At 50.6% G+C, this 15,073-nt stretch overlaps 1 protein-coding gene across 1 annotated transcript; it reads left to right on the top strand.

Annotated features, from left to right (window-relative positions):
- The first annotated feature begins 701 nt into the window (after nucleotides 1-701).
- On the top strand, nucleotides 702-1,151 carry LOC119457107 (splicing factor 3B subunit 4-like). The gene has a single exon (XM_037718932.1). The coding sequence runs from the start codon at nucleotides 702-704 to the stop codon at nucleotides 1,149-1,151; it is 450 nt and encodes a 149-aa protein (XP_037574860.1).
- The last annotated feature ends 13,922 nt before the right edge of the window (nucleotides 1,152-15,073 follow it).

The following is a 15,073-nucleotide window of genomic DNA, read 5'->3' as shown; positions in this document are numbered from 1 at the left end:
AAAGGGACAGGATGCGGCGTGTGCTCAGAGCTTCGTGAGCGCTATACTATTACGGAGGAGAGCTCTTGTGTCACCCCTTTCGTGCTACCATCCAACAGTGCAAGCTATGTCGCGGCAAAGGACACCGCACGGACGTTTGCCCAAATCCTACGCTACGAATCTGCAAAATATGTGGGCTCGTGAACCCAAGTGAAGGACACCCCTGTGAACCTAAATGTGCCTCGTGCGAGGGGGCCCACCTTACCGGGGACAAGAGCTGCACCAAACGCTTAAAGCAACCGCAACAACCACGAGCATCGTGGACCCCACGTCCGCAGAACACCAGACCACAAAGATGGTTCTCCTCCGAGTACGGGGAAGAAGACAGCAGGGCGGGTCGAAGCCACAGAAGCAGAAGCGCCAGCACGGAGAGATCCCGCTCCAGATCCGCGCAGCGCACTGCCGCCTTCACCCAGTCCACAAGTACGCAGGAACAAAGTTTCCGATCCCGGACCCCGACGAGCAGCAGCCAGCAGCTGGGATCAAAGACCAATGCAAAGAATACACCTGCACAGGTAAGCTGGGCGGGAGTCGCGTCTTCCACGACCAAATTCATCGCGCAAAGTGAGGAATACAAGCGAGCCATCTCAGAGGGCAGACAACTTAAAGCAATCTTACACGGTAAAACGCAAGAAGTAGAAACACTCAAGCGACAGGTAGCTATGCTCACGGCGCAAATGAATCAACTTAAATCCAAACCACCCACTCCGACACCGCAACAGCAAGCACAACCACCACCACCACCACTCGCGACACAAACAAAACAGCCAACACAACAACCACTGTCACAGCGGCCACCAGCAGAAACACAATCCTCGCCACAAGATGCGACAACACAAGTGACACTACAGCAAGTAGAACACATGTTTGCATTACAGCAGCAACAAATCCAGCAACAATTTCAGCAAATGCAAGAGCAACTACAAGCGCAAATGCAGCAGATGTTTACGGAATTCCAAGAACTAAAACGATATGTAGACGATTCAGTTCAGAAGTTCCAACGGCCGCGCAAACGACGACACAGCCTCGCCTCGGGCCAGCTGAGCGCGAAGATCATGGACACCACGGACACTGAAGATACCACAACCTCCGAAGTTCCTCATCATGGCTAACAACACAACCAGGCAACAAGAGAATCTCACTATGTGGCAGTGGAACTGCCGATCACTACACAACAAACACGCGACACTAACACAATACATCAAGACGGCGCTAGTTCCTCCCGACCTCATCTGCTTGCAAGAGGTGGGGAAGCGACCGAGACCCATAGAGGGTTACTGCCTGTACACGAACCCGGATCACCCGATGGTGGCAACGCTGGCTCGAAAAGACCTTGCGATCAGCAGTGCCGCAGCACCGGGAGTAGAAATCCAGCACCAAATTATAACAATCTGGCCAGTGAAGAAGGGACGACCAAAGTGCGTCTTGGTTAACGTCTACAGTTCACCCAGAGACCAAAAAGCTGACTTCTCACCATTACTTAACCATGTATCCACCCTCCTCGTGCGACGTGATAGGCTAATTCTCCTCGGAGATTTCAACGCCTGGCATTCAGAGTGGGGATACGAGAGAGACACGGCGAAGGGCTCCAACCTTCTCAGAACGACACAGACACATGAACTCTTGCTGATCACGCTGCCAGGCGTCCCCACCAGAGTAGGCAACAGCGTGGCTCGCGATACCACGCCTGACTTAACTTTTGTTAATGACGACAGAGGAGTCACCTGGAGCAACCTGGACGAGACGCTAGGCAGTGACCATTACATTATAAATGTAACCTGCAACACGGCAAAAGTACGCCAATCCCTGGGGACGGCCAAACTCACTGACTGGAAAAAGTACAGAGAAAAACAGCAGACAGCCAATTCAACGCCAACCTCTGCAGGAGAATGGAGCGCTTTTCTTAAAGAAATCTACAATGCCACCACCAAAGAGTATCAGACCACACCGGAAACGCCGGCGGTGGACAACCACCTGGCACACCTCTGGGAGGCCCGCCGAAGTCTATCAAAGCGTTGGAAGCGACAAAGATACAACCGCAAACTCCGACGCCGGATAGACCAACTGGCAGAAGAAGCCAACGTCTACGCCATACAGCTCAATAACAACAACTGGCGAAGTTTTTGCGACTCCCTACGAGGCACCTTGAGCACCAAGAAAACCTGGGCTATACTCCGTTGCATGCTGGACCCATCAAGCACACGTACGCAAGCGAATAATGTCATGAGGAAACTTGTCGGAGAATATCCAGGCACAGAAGACGAGCTCATCCAACTACTAAAGAACACTTACACCGGAGAAGCACAGACGCCTTCACCTAGCCCCAGAAACTATCACGGCCAAGAAAACGGAGATCTGGACGCCCCTATCACCTTCGAGGAACTCTACACCGCTACTCAGGCATTCAAGAAGAACACGGCACCGGGCCCCGATCGAATTACCAATGCAATGCTGAGAAACCTAAGCGACTCGGCCATCCAACAGCTAACCGATTTCTTTAACGACACGGTATGGAAACCCCACGGCCGACTACCCTCGGAATGGAAAACGGCAAACGTTATTCTAATACCGAAGCCGGGGAAACCGCGCGAACTAGGCCAACTACGACCCATCTCGCTCACCTCCTGTCTGGGCCAGCTTTTTGAGCGAGTCGTCCTCACCAGACTCGAGAGACACATAGAGCAAAACGATCTGCTTCCGGCCACAATGCTTGGCTTCAGGAGAGGGGTATCGGCCCAAGACGTCTTCTTACTGCTAAAAGACGAAGTCCTCAATCCCCCGTCGGGTAGTCCAGACAGGATCTTGCTCGCACTCGACATTCAAAAAGCATTTGACACTATCTCGCACTCCACGATTCTTGAGGAACTCGATGACGTAGGATGTGGTGATAGAATACATTGCTACGTGCAAGACTTCTTGAGCAACCGCACCGCCCATATTGGGATAGGTACGACACGATCACTCGCATATGACCTACCGGGGCGAGGCACCCCTCAAGGCTCTATACTATCGCCGCTCCTTTTCAACATCGGCCTACGCAAACTGGCACTACAACTGGAGGAGCACAGAGATCTACGCGGATGATATTACGCTATGGGCCACTCAAGGCTCGTACGGCGACCGGCAAGATATCCTCCAAAGAGCCATTGACACGGTCCAAACCTTCACGAAACAAGCAGGCATGAAATGCGCCCCGGCCAAGTCGGCATACCTACACATTAGGCCCAAGCATACACAAGCGAACAGAGCACCGACCCTACAACTCTTTCTCGATGGGGAACCCATCAAGAGGACAACAAACATGCGGGTTCTCGGGATGCACGTACAAGAAACGGGCAGCGTTTCCATCGCGCTCTCTAAACTCAAACGCACTGTAAGCAGCATCACTGGACTTATTAACAGAATCGCGCGCGGCAAAGAAGGAATGACGGAGGCGGACACTTTGCGATTGGTGCAAGCCTTCGTCATTAGTCGCATAACTTACGCACTGCCCTTTCAAGCCACGCGCCGCACCGAGACCGATCAAGGGGACAAATTGATTCGAATCGCCTGTAAGGCCGCGCTCGGCCTTCCGGCGAGCACAAGCACGGAGCGCCTCCGGGAGCTAGGGCTGACCAACACATATGAAGAGCTCGCCGCAGCCACGATGATCGCCCAGCGAGAGCGTCTTAACGCGACGCCCCAGGGACGTTGTCTATTAAGACGCCTGCACTACCCCCTGGCGCCGCAATTCTGCGGGGACGAGACTCAACTGATACCACTCGCTCTGCGAACACGGCTACATGTGTATCCCATCCCACGCAACATGCACCCGACATACCACGCAAGACGAAGACGAGCCAGGGCGACAGCCCTGCTACAGAGGCAGGGCCACCCGGACACGTATTTCGCGGACGCAAGTCTCTACCCCCACACAACACGAACCCCCGCCTTCGTGGCGGTCGCGACAAATCGGGCACGCATGGTCGCGGCTGCGTCCTTGCGCACCTCGTCCAGCGCAACGGCGGAGGCCGCAGCCATCGCCCTAGCCGTACGAGCCGCCGAAGCAAACGGTCAATCGGCACACGTGCTAACGGACTCTCAGGACGCATGTCGACTATACATGCGGGGAGTTTTGCCGGCCAGTGTCGTGCGCATCCTCGGACCAAGACTCACTCACGACCATGGGATCACATGGTGCCCGGCACACGCCGGAGTGGATGGCAACGAACGGGTGGACCGCCTGGCTCGAGATATGACAGGCCGAGCCGCGGATCACTCCACCCTAACGGAGCCCCCCACACCCGGCACGCCCCGAGAAATACTGGAGCTGCAAAGACTCGGCCGACAAACAAAGGCTCCTCCCCATCGCAAGCTCAACAGGGTGCAGGCAAGGGACTGGCGCCGCCTACAGACGAACACCTTTCCTCACTTGCACAGGCTACACAAGATATACCCCGACAGACACAAAGACAAATGTCCCTGGTGTGAAGACACCCCGACACTCCAGCACATCACATACGAATGCCCGAGGCGCCCGGCACATGCCGTCTCGCCGCTAGTCAGGAACTCACTCGTTAACTGGTCGTGGGAGGCGCGACTCACCGAACTGGACTTGGGAAGCCAGCTGGCGACCCTCGACCAGGCCCGGCGAGCCGCGGAAGCCAGTGGGGCCCTGGAATAGGGGCTCCACCCATAGACACCAGTAAGATTTTTGTTTCAATAAAGTTGTTCTTCTTCGTCTTCGCCGCTTCCTTCGCGCGGAAGCGAGAGGCAGCACGAAGGTAAAGTCGCTCGCTGCTGCGGGCTATATCTCGAAAACGATTGTCTTACGGGACGGACGGACGGAGTGACAGACGGACAGTCTTTCTCGTTGGGTAAGCAAGGAAATGCTTACGCATTTAAAATGAACTCTGAAAAAGCTGATGTTATCCGTTTACTAGTACGGTATCATACAGAAGTGTTCTTACAATGTCCGTCATATAGACGCATTGTTTGTCGGGTCTCAATCTCTTCAAGTAATGACCTCTTCAAAACACACTGTTTGGTCTTAAAAAAAGATTTTAAAAAAAGCTATCTTTGAACATGACGGGTTATATACATGTGCTACCTTGGCAGCCACTGAGGTACCGCAGAGGGTACCCTACTGAAAGGGGTAAAAAGGGGTATTGCAAAATGGGTAAAATGGTGTGAAAGGCTGTCAGCAAAGGTGTAAGAACGTGAATGCACACCTTTGGGTGCAAAGCTGTAGTGCGTAAACATAAAAATTGCATGACAATAATGTCGTGACCTTTGAGGCGGGTAAATATGAATATTCCATTACAATATGCGTTGATAGAATGAATGTAAACAATGTTATTCGCATCGCTGTTAGTTGTAAGGCATTTATTTGCCACTTCACTAAAGCTTCGCGTCACACAGATTGCAGCATGTGCGTTGCACTGCAAATTGATGTCCCCCAAGACGTTGGAGCTGTGGTGGATGTGGAGGCGAGAAGGTGACCTTGATTACAAAGGGTTCACTGTTTATTACGAAGATGATATAGCAAGGGACAGAAAGTTTTTGCAAAGGCAACTGTGGGCTACGAGCAAAACATTATAATCATGTGACAGTTTCCATATCTTCCAAATCTTACCCGAATCGCCTGTTAAAGCGGCCGGCACGTACTTAAAATGTCGCAGTTTCGACAGAAAGGCGAAGCATTGATTCCGATAGCAAATTAGTGGACAGATATACAAAGTAAGGATAGTAGTTTTGTGGGCCGCATAGACTTTTAATCATTCGCTTACTAAATAAATTAGGAAGCATGGGGCACGCGCACACAAGCAAACATGAACACAACTCACTCGATGACCGCGGGAACTCGCTGTCAAAACGCTGGAGTGAGGAAGCGCGGTAGCAGCAGCGAGCGAATTGAACTTCGTGCTGTCTCTGGCATTAATGCGCGTGGCGGACTCTGTCCCCGTCCCAGAAGGCCTTCAAGACACAGCGGCCCGTGCGGGCGCGCGCGGTGTGCGCGATATGGAGCCGCGATCGCCGGCTCACCCTCGCACACTTTTACTCGCACATACGGCATACGGCGCGCGGTGCTAATTTTATCACCCTTGGACTTTATACGGAACCTCACGGCGATGGCAGAAATGAGCCTGGAGAGTCCATATAATTGCTATCACAATAAAGGAGACTAGGTTGCTAGGCAACTGCTCAGCTCGCGGTGCGGCCGCCGGCCGCAGCGAAACGGCGAGAATACGGACAATGTAGCTCTCGCTACAAAATACTCGCCACGCATGGGTCTCTTGTTTCAGCACCTCGCGGGACACAGTCGTCACTCCATGGAAAATATGCATTGGCACGTCTGGTCCACTTCCGGGATGTTTTCGACAGATGCGCGGTGGAGTAACGATGGCCTGACATAAAGAAATGACATCATGATCGCGAAACAAACCGCGGAAGTCAGGTCTGAGCACCACGAGTGTTTCAGCTCCCCTCCACGGCTACATCTCTCCGCCACCGATCACGGAGTTAGGCCTCGTCTCCTTTGAAAGCTTTTGCTCTTGTAACCACCCACGCTAACAACGCTAAACTGCACTCTCCACTCGCGCTTTCTTCGTTGAATCTTGCGTCGCGTGATTCCCTCCGCTTTTATAAAATCTGAATTTTTTTTTCGTAGAAAACGTGACGTGAGGCAAACGCCCGCTCTGCCACCGACGCGACAGCGCCGGCACGAAGAAGCGTTGACGAGCGCTCCGAGATGCGCGGAACTAGTGTTGCCTTGAACCTGAGCTTCGTGTCACGTGACTGCGCTATGCGCTGTCGCTGGTGAAAGCGCGCACAGCTTCTGTGCATTCTGACTACGGGCGCGACGCATCGTGTCAAGCAGCCAATTCGTTCCATATTTATTGAAACCAGAAACCTACCTGCTACAAAGTCACTGGCAGTTGAAAAACAGAAAAACGAAACGCTCCGCAATAAAAGTTATCTGAAACTTAAAATGACGTAGTTCAAGCCTCCCGTGAAGGCACAGATGAAACCTTCCATCAACCCAGCAAGGCTATGTCATAAGGAAGTCGCAAATGGCGCTCACAGGGAAGATGCGGGAAGCAGCACGTGACCAGATCCCATCGGATGCCAGCTGCGCAGGTCTGCGTGACGTCATTGACCACTGAGTTGTTGCGCTCCTAAAGGAGAAAGAATAAGGGTATATCGGTAGCCTTCATCGGCAACTATTTCACGCTAAGCTATAACTGTAATCTTAGAGCAGCCTCATCTCTAAGGCGCATGTCTTAGTCATGATGTCAGGGCCCGCCAAAAGCTTAAAAAAAGAAACGTTAAAAAAAATTTGTCGCAGTTTCACCCGAAAGGCGAAGCACCAATTGCGATAGCAAATTGGTAGAGTAAGGATACGGAGTAAGGATAGTAGTTTATCAGCTGTATAAACTTGGACATGCAGCAGCACCACCAACGCGCAGAACTGTTGCCGACGCCGTCGGCGTATTGCCCGCGTTCGCACCGAACGCGCGCGGCGTTTTTATATAAATACGTATTTGGTGCCGCAGCTAAACGTCGCCTCCCCTGCCTCCCTCCCATCCCCCCACAGGCTTTCGCGCGACGGAAAAAGTTGCGTTTGCTCTCTATATATGGAAAGGAGGAAAGAGACGCTTAATTCTGCAACCTTTCAGGGAGCACGGCGGCCCACTCCTGCAGGAGTTCCGCCGCCTGGGCCTCCCCTCTGGCAAGGAGGAAGATCTCCTCTTCCCCGGCCGACACCACCTTTCTGCACTTCGAGGCGTCGTGGAGTTCCTTGACTCGTCAGGGCTCTCCGCACGCCTCTAAGGACATTTCTACAAGCGGGAAGGCCTCACGGCCTCCCACCCCACCCCGGGCCTGACCGGCCTGGCACAACACCCCTGCAGACTCTGCAGCACACCAAGGCCTTCCATCTCGGCCTGATACGTGCCGCCTATGCCTGCCGGTTTTGCTTCGCCCAGCCATGGCGACTCCACTCTATCCCTTCTTTCGCTCCCACTTACCCCTCCCCGTTGGCGCTGAGCCGTGCTCCCTCAAGGGCTGCAGAAGATAGCGCCAACCTTTCCCTTTCCCTCAAGAACCACTTATCAGCACGGCGCAGAACGCGCGTTTGCTCTCCGACGTGCGTTCGCTCCCCGTGAAAGCGCGCGTCCCTCGCGCCCTTTCACTCGCACATACAGCGTCCGGAGCGCGGCGACGATTTCATCGCCGTTGACGTCATACGGAACCTCACGGCGACGGCGACGATGACGGCGACGGCAGAAACCTGCTTTGGAGTGTTCATATAATTGCTATCGCAATAATAAATCTTCTGATTCCGCTAGCGTTTCAGTCTGCAAAAAAAAAAAAAAAAACGCATTCCAACAGGAAGCATAAGCAATGCTGACGATGCTGTGTGATTCTGCTCACACACTAACAAAGTGTGAATTTACTATTTTTTTTTACAGCAAAGCTGTTAAGGACTCTCACTCTTCTATGGTCGCGTCCGGCAATAGAAAAATAAATTACTCCATCTCCCGCTAAAGGAAACCATGTGTGGATGCGAAGCAGCGGAGGGATGGTTAGCTTGAGCGGGAGATGGTTTCGCGGCAGCGGCCCGAGCGCTCATCGCGGCGCTGCACAGGAGAGAGATGATGATGATGATGATGATGATTTATTGGCATCCCCTTTGAAACGGGGCGGCGACAAATAGTCACCTAGCCTGCTTGATTTAATCAGGTATACTATACATGTGCTTTATCTAGCATTTTTGTATACCTCTCATTTTTCTTTTTCAAATATTTACCTTGTACCGCTGCCTATGATTTTAAGAGATCAGGTCGTATCCATCTTTTCCCTGCTTTTTTTCCACCAGTACTCTAATCGTCTCTTGCTGATCTCTACGGCTGATCTGTTTATGTTTCCTTCCACTTTAAACCTAAGCGCTTCTGGGAGTTGCACGTTACCTACGGTTCTCGCTGGGTGGATCCCGTCGCATTCCATTAGGATGTGCTGAGTGGTCTCTGGATCTTTACTGCAGCATACGCATGTCTCATCTAGTTCCGAATATTTGTTCCGATATGTTTTCGTCCTTAGGCAACCGGCTCGAGCCTCAAATAGCAAGGCACTGCCCTTTGTGTTATCGTACAGATTTTCCCTTCTAATTTCTTTCTTCTCATTCTTGTAAATCTCCATTGCCCTTTTCGTTTCCATTCTTTGCATCCAATTCACGGTCTCTATTTCTCTCATTTTCTTTCTGATGACCCCTGGTTGTCTATTTACAGTTTCGATTATCCTGTACTTGGTTGCCAACTTCCTTGACCTCTTCCTCCATTCTGTGTCCACGCTTTTCATGTAGAGATACTTGTGCACTTTAGCCGCCCATTTATTTTCATCCATGTTCCTGAGCCTTTCTTCAAAACTAATTTTGCTTTGTGCTTCTCCGACTTCAAAAGAAGCCCAACCCATGTCACCATGCACTGCCTCATTTGTCGTATTACCGTGGGCTCCCAAAGCCAACCGGCCTACTGATCTTTGGTTAACTTCCAAACCCGCCAATATATCCGACTTTAAGCATATAATGGCATATAATGGCATATAATTAGCGCTGGCACCATTACTCCTTTCCAGATTACACGCACCACCTCATACTTATTGTGGCCCCACAGTGCTCTGTGTTTCATTATTGCTGCATTCCGCTTCCCCTTTATTTTCAGATTATCTTGGTGGTTGCTTTAGTAATTCTTTTCTTTGTTTATGTGTACGCCGAGGTACTTATATTTCTTCACTATGGGTATTACTTGCTGTTGAATTGACACCACGAAGTTACTCGTGTGTTCATTAAAGATCATAATCCCTGATTTCTCTGTGCTAAACTTAAGGCCTAGATTTGTCGCTGCGTTCCCACAGATATTCGCAAGTATCTGTAAATCTTTTTTATTGTCCGCTAGTAGCACAATGTCGTCTGCGTACATCAGTCCAGGGACCTTCTGTTGCACCATTTGTCCATTACGCATGTAGGATAAATCAAAACCTAATTCGCTGTTTTCCAGTCGTCTTTCTATGCCATTGACGTAAAGCGTGAACAACAATGGTGACAGAGGGCATCCTTGCTTCAATCCTTGGTGAATTCCCACCATTTCATTTCATTTTCGGCCTTCCCATGCCACTTGTACTTGGTTGTCTCGATATATCTCCCTCAGCAGCTCCACGAAATCGTCATCTATGCCTTCGTATTGAAGAATATCCCACAACAATTCCCTGTCTACGTTGTCATAAGCTCCTTTAATATCTAGAAATGCTATCCATAAAGGTCTTTTCTGAGCTACTGAAATCTCTATGCACTGAGTTAGTATAAACATATTGTCTTCTAAGCGTCTGCCTGGCCTGAACCCATTCTGTAGTTCCCCCAATACACCGTTTTCCTCCACCCACTTCGACAGTTCTAATTTTATGGCTTGCATTGCCTTTCTATATATCACCGACGTTACTGTAACTGGCCTGTACGAGCTCGTCTTATTCTTATCTCCTTTGCCTTTGTAGATGAGATTCATCTTGCTTTCACGCCATCCAACGGGAATATTCTTTGTTCTAATCACTTGCTCTATGGCATTAGTCAGCAGTGCCTTGCTTTTTGGACCGAGGTTTTTGATTAGCTGTATTGGGATTTCATCGGGTCCTGCTGCCGTGTTGTTAGGGACATTTTCTGCTGCCTTTTTCCAATAAAAGCTTTCTATGCTAAATTTTGATTTCTCAGGCCTCTCTGTTGTTGCTGGATCTGTTGTCTGAACTACGCTTTTTCTCGTGCCGAAGTTATGCCTGATAACGTCTGTGATGTACCGCAGCGCATCATCGCCTTCATAGATGTTACCGTCTTCATCCCTTATAGCCATTTGCGAGTTTCTAGTTGGAGCTCCGAGTGCTTTTATATGGTTCCATAATCTTTTTGGGGCGCCTTTGTCTCTTTTGTAAATGTTATGCACCCAACGTTCACTTGCGCAATTAATTTTCTCTTGCACGAGCTCACTCACAACCCTTTTCTTTTCTCGGTATGTATTCCATCTAAGGAGCACCTCTTCTTCTTGTAATCCCAACTTTTTGGCTTCTCGATGAACCCTAGATGCCTCTTTATGCTCTTCTATAGCTTGTTTAATTTCCTTGTTCCACCACTTACGTGGTTTCCTCTTTCCAATCCAACAATTGTTTTGCCGTGTCCGCCTTATTTCATGCTGCATAACCTCCACCAGTTCCTTATATTCCCAGACTGCTGCAGGAAAAGCCTCAATTTTCTTCTCTATGTTGTTTGCGATCTCTGTTATTTGGTCGTCATTCATTTTTAAAAACTCTGAGGCTATTGGTTCATGTTCTGCGCTGGTATCTCGCCCAAACTTTAATGCTAAACGTCTATGATCGCTTCCCAGGCTATTTTTTTCCATTTTCGTCTATTATCATTTGGTCTAGTTGTTCGTAGACCATTTCTGAGACTAAGGCGTAGTCGATACATGACTGCCTGTTTCCGCATTGCCACGTTACCTGTCCATGACACTTATTCTCCCTGTTAACTACTATAAGGTTCTGTTCATCACACAGATCCAGCACTAGAAAGCCATTGTAATCAGTATATCCGTCTAAATCGTCCATGTGCGCGTTCATATCACTCACTAATATAACCTGGCCCAAGTTACTGAACTCATTAATATCGCTTCTAATGCAATCGACCAATTCCTTATTTTTTTCTCTGCTATCACTACCTGTCCATAGGTAAGCTACTCCCAGCCACGTCTTTTTACCTTGCCATGTACCACTAATCCATAAATGCTCTTTACATGTCTTGTTTACCCTTCGCCACTTCAGACCTCGCCTAATTAGTACGCCTACGCCTCCGCCTTTCCTTGACCCGGCCATTCTGTTGCACCCTTCCCATACAAAGTTGTCAATAACAGGCGGCTGCTCCAAATCTCGTAGATGCGTTTCGGTCAAGGCGTACACGCTAATCGCTTCATCATTCAGTTGCGTTTGAATTTCCAGCCATTTTTCCTGCTTGCGACCACCCTGCATGTTAATGTAGCAAATTTTACCTTCTCTATTCTTATCCTTCCTGCGTCTTTTCCTGACTCCTGGTCGCCTAATTCTGCCCTTTACTGGTGTTTCGCTATGTTCAATACTCAATCCTGCTTCCTGATTGCCTGGGGCCCGCCTAAAAAAGCTACAGCTCGTGCCGCGAATCGACGTCCGATCGGTGTTGCTATACTTTCACTAAAATGTATCCCGTCACGCACAAAAGCGCCTTCGCGGCCTGCTCGGTGCACTTCTCGGTTGATGTCAATGACCGTAAAATTCATTGCTTTAGCTAGAGTCCAAATTTCCCTGTTTACTGCAAGAACAGCCCTTTCAATTTTATAACCCTGCCTTTCAACCTCTGGCACCGTGCACACCCCGATTTGTACTTCCTTTGAAACATTCCGCAAGTCGGTGACCCCTTTGGCTATTTGCTTTGTGATCCCTGCTCCTCGTCCGTGCAGTACGTCAATCACTCCGCCCATTATCACCACTAGGTGTCTCTCCTCCATTGTGTCCCACATGCGTTCCTTGGCCTTCGCTATCACCTCTCTAATCGGCTTTCCCGGAAGCGCGCTAACCTGGACTCGTTCGTCTGCCCCTACCCTCTCTGCTATCGCCGGTTCTACTTTACGCATGTTGGAATCCCCAACAAAGACAACTCGACGCTTTCCTTCCCCCTCACCGCCGAAAGCTGCCCCCGTAGTCACAATGCCCTCCCCTCCTTTCTTATCCTTGCCCTTGGCTTTGTTTTCTTTCCCGGCCGCGTCAGTGGTATCCCCTTCGTGACTATCACTGACGTTTCCGCCACTGCTTCCCGGCGTGGCGGGTTCGGCTGTCTCGGCACTCGCATCGGAGCCAGCTCCGTTCGCGGTGCTCGCCTCGATGCGTTCATCATTGCTTTGCAGAATGGTGGCGCTCAGCTGGATTTCTGCGTTAGCTAGCTTTTCTTCTGCCGCCTTCCTCTGCTCGATTTTAAGTTACTTTTCTAGCTTTCCAACCCGCTCAGCTAACTTATCCTTGTCTTGCTCTAGGCGGTCTAGCCGCGACCCTAGCACACACATCCTACAGATAAAATCTGCACCATTCGCCTCGCATGCTGACTCAAACCGCGTTTCTTCCAGCGCGCAGGAACGCTCGCACTCAGAACAACGCACGCGTGGGTTCCCCCTAGTACCAACCATCATCTCGTACTAACAAGGCGTAGATGTGGCAAAAAAATTATTCTTTACCTACTTTTATCTAAGCGAGAAGACCAATAAAGTGAAAAAGCATTAAAATAATTTATAAAGATTGCTTGGCTAAGCTAACCCTCCTAAAAAAAAACAAAAAGTGAACTATAAAATAACAAAACTTATCTCTTTGGCACGCTGCTCCTGCTGCGCTGAAATGGCACCTCAACTCGACACGTCCGCTCCCGTCGGCTTCACTCGTGAGAGAATGGGGCGCGCGCGCTCCGTCATTGTCATACCACGGAACTACCATGGCGCCCCCAGCGGAGTATGCAGCTGTCGCACCATCTGTCGTGCGCGCCGCTCCGGATGCCTAGAGGAGAGAAAGGGGGGAGCGTAGGAGAGGATAGAGAAGGGGGAGGGGGCGCGCATGCGCTGTGGGGGTGTGGGACGCCGCGGGAGGGACGGACAAAGCCCCCGCCATAAGCTGCTTCGCATCTACAAACTCTCATTGGCCGTATGTTGAATGTGCGGGTGAGAGCGCGCGAGGGCGAGGGACCCGCGCTTTCACAGGGAGCGAACGCACGGCGGAGAGCAAACTCCACTTCCCAGTGGAAGGGGAGCGGTGGGCGAGGACTGCATCGCGGCACCCTAGACCAACGTTTATAGATGTACTTGATCTATAAACGTTGCCCTAGACTGTGCGTGCGCGTGCCCGCTCTTCTACTGCGGCGCATGCGCGCAGCCCTGCCGGCCTCTGCCACCTGTCCCGGCGACTCTCTCTGGGCTCTCGCCCGCGTCTCCCTTAACAGTGTCGACAACGGCGTTTAGCCGTTCCTTCACGTAGCCTGCGTTTTGGCTGCGGTTGTGTGCGGTCACACAATCAACGCGCACAACTGTTGTCGACGGCGGCGGCGTTTTGCCCGCGTTCGCACCAAACACGTGCGGCGTTGGTGACATGTTTATGAAGAACGTGCCAACCTTTGCCGTACACCCTATGGCGGTGTACCGTAGCGACCACAAGGCCATGGTTTCTGTGGTCACTAAATAAATGAAAACCACCGGATCATATGTTTCTCATTCTTTAATAGTTCAAATAACCAATTACACCATCACATCTCAATAGTCATAATTGGAAATACACAATTCCCACCATAGTATAGCTTCGCTGGTCTTCCATCTCCACCCCAGTGGGAGGGCTGACAGTTTTTATTTCTTTTAACTGTAATCCTGCGGTGTTGCATACAGATGTCAACACACTTCTCTAGAACGCGTGAACCACGTTCTCGGGACTGCGCTGGCAATAGCAGAAGATGACATGTGGCACAAACCGACTTTATGTCAGGTTGCGTGACTAAATTTACAGTTTTCATTGATTTCTCTCGACCTGGTGGTTGGCTCAAGCTTTGGCAGCTGCTTTTGGCCTCAGGAGTGTGTTCTAGACAAGTGTGTCGACTTCTGTACGTGACATAACCATGATTTGGTCTTGAATCACGCCGTAGTAGGGGACAGTTTGACCACTTGGGGTTGCTTAAGGGGCACCTAATTCTAACCCCATCGAAATCTGACCGCTGCGACGGGGTGTGATATGTGAAGTGCGCGAGGCGATGCGAACGTGGGATGGCGGGGAGCAAAAGACGATGACAAAGATGCTGCATGAGTTTGGCTGAAGCGCGCCGAGTGTCGCAACACCTAAAGAAAAGTCCACGAGAGACTAGAAGAAAGAATAGAAAGAGAAGAAGAACGGGAGAGCGGGTACGTGCCACAGTTTAAGAAGAAGAGGAGGAACAACGAGAAGGTCTTGCAAGCCTCGCTCCTAT

This window comes from Dermacentor silvarum, chromosome 6, assembly GCF_013339745.2.
Source record: "Dermacentor silvarum isolate Dsil-2018 chromosome 6, BIME_Dsil_1.4, whole genome shotgun sequence".
Classification (NCBI taxonomy): Eukaryota; Metazoa; Arthropoda; class Arachnida; order Ixodida; family Ixodidae; genus Dermacentor; species Dermacentor silvarum.
This window is presented reverse-complemented; position numbering and strand designations above follow the sequence as displayed.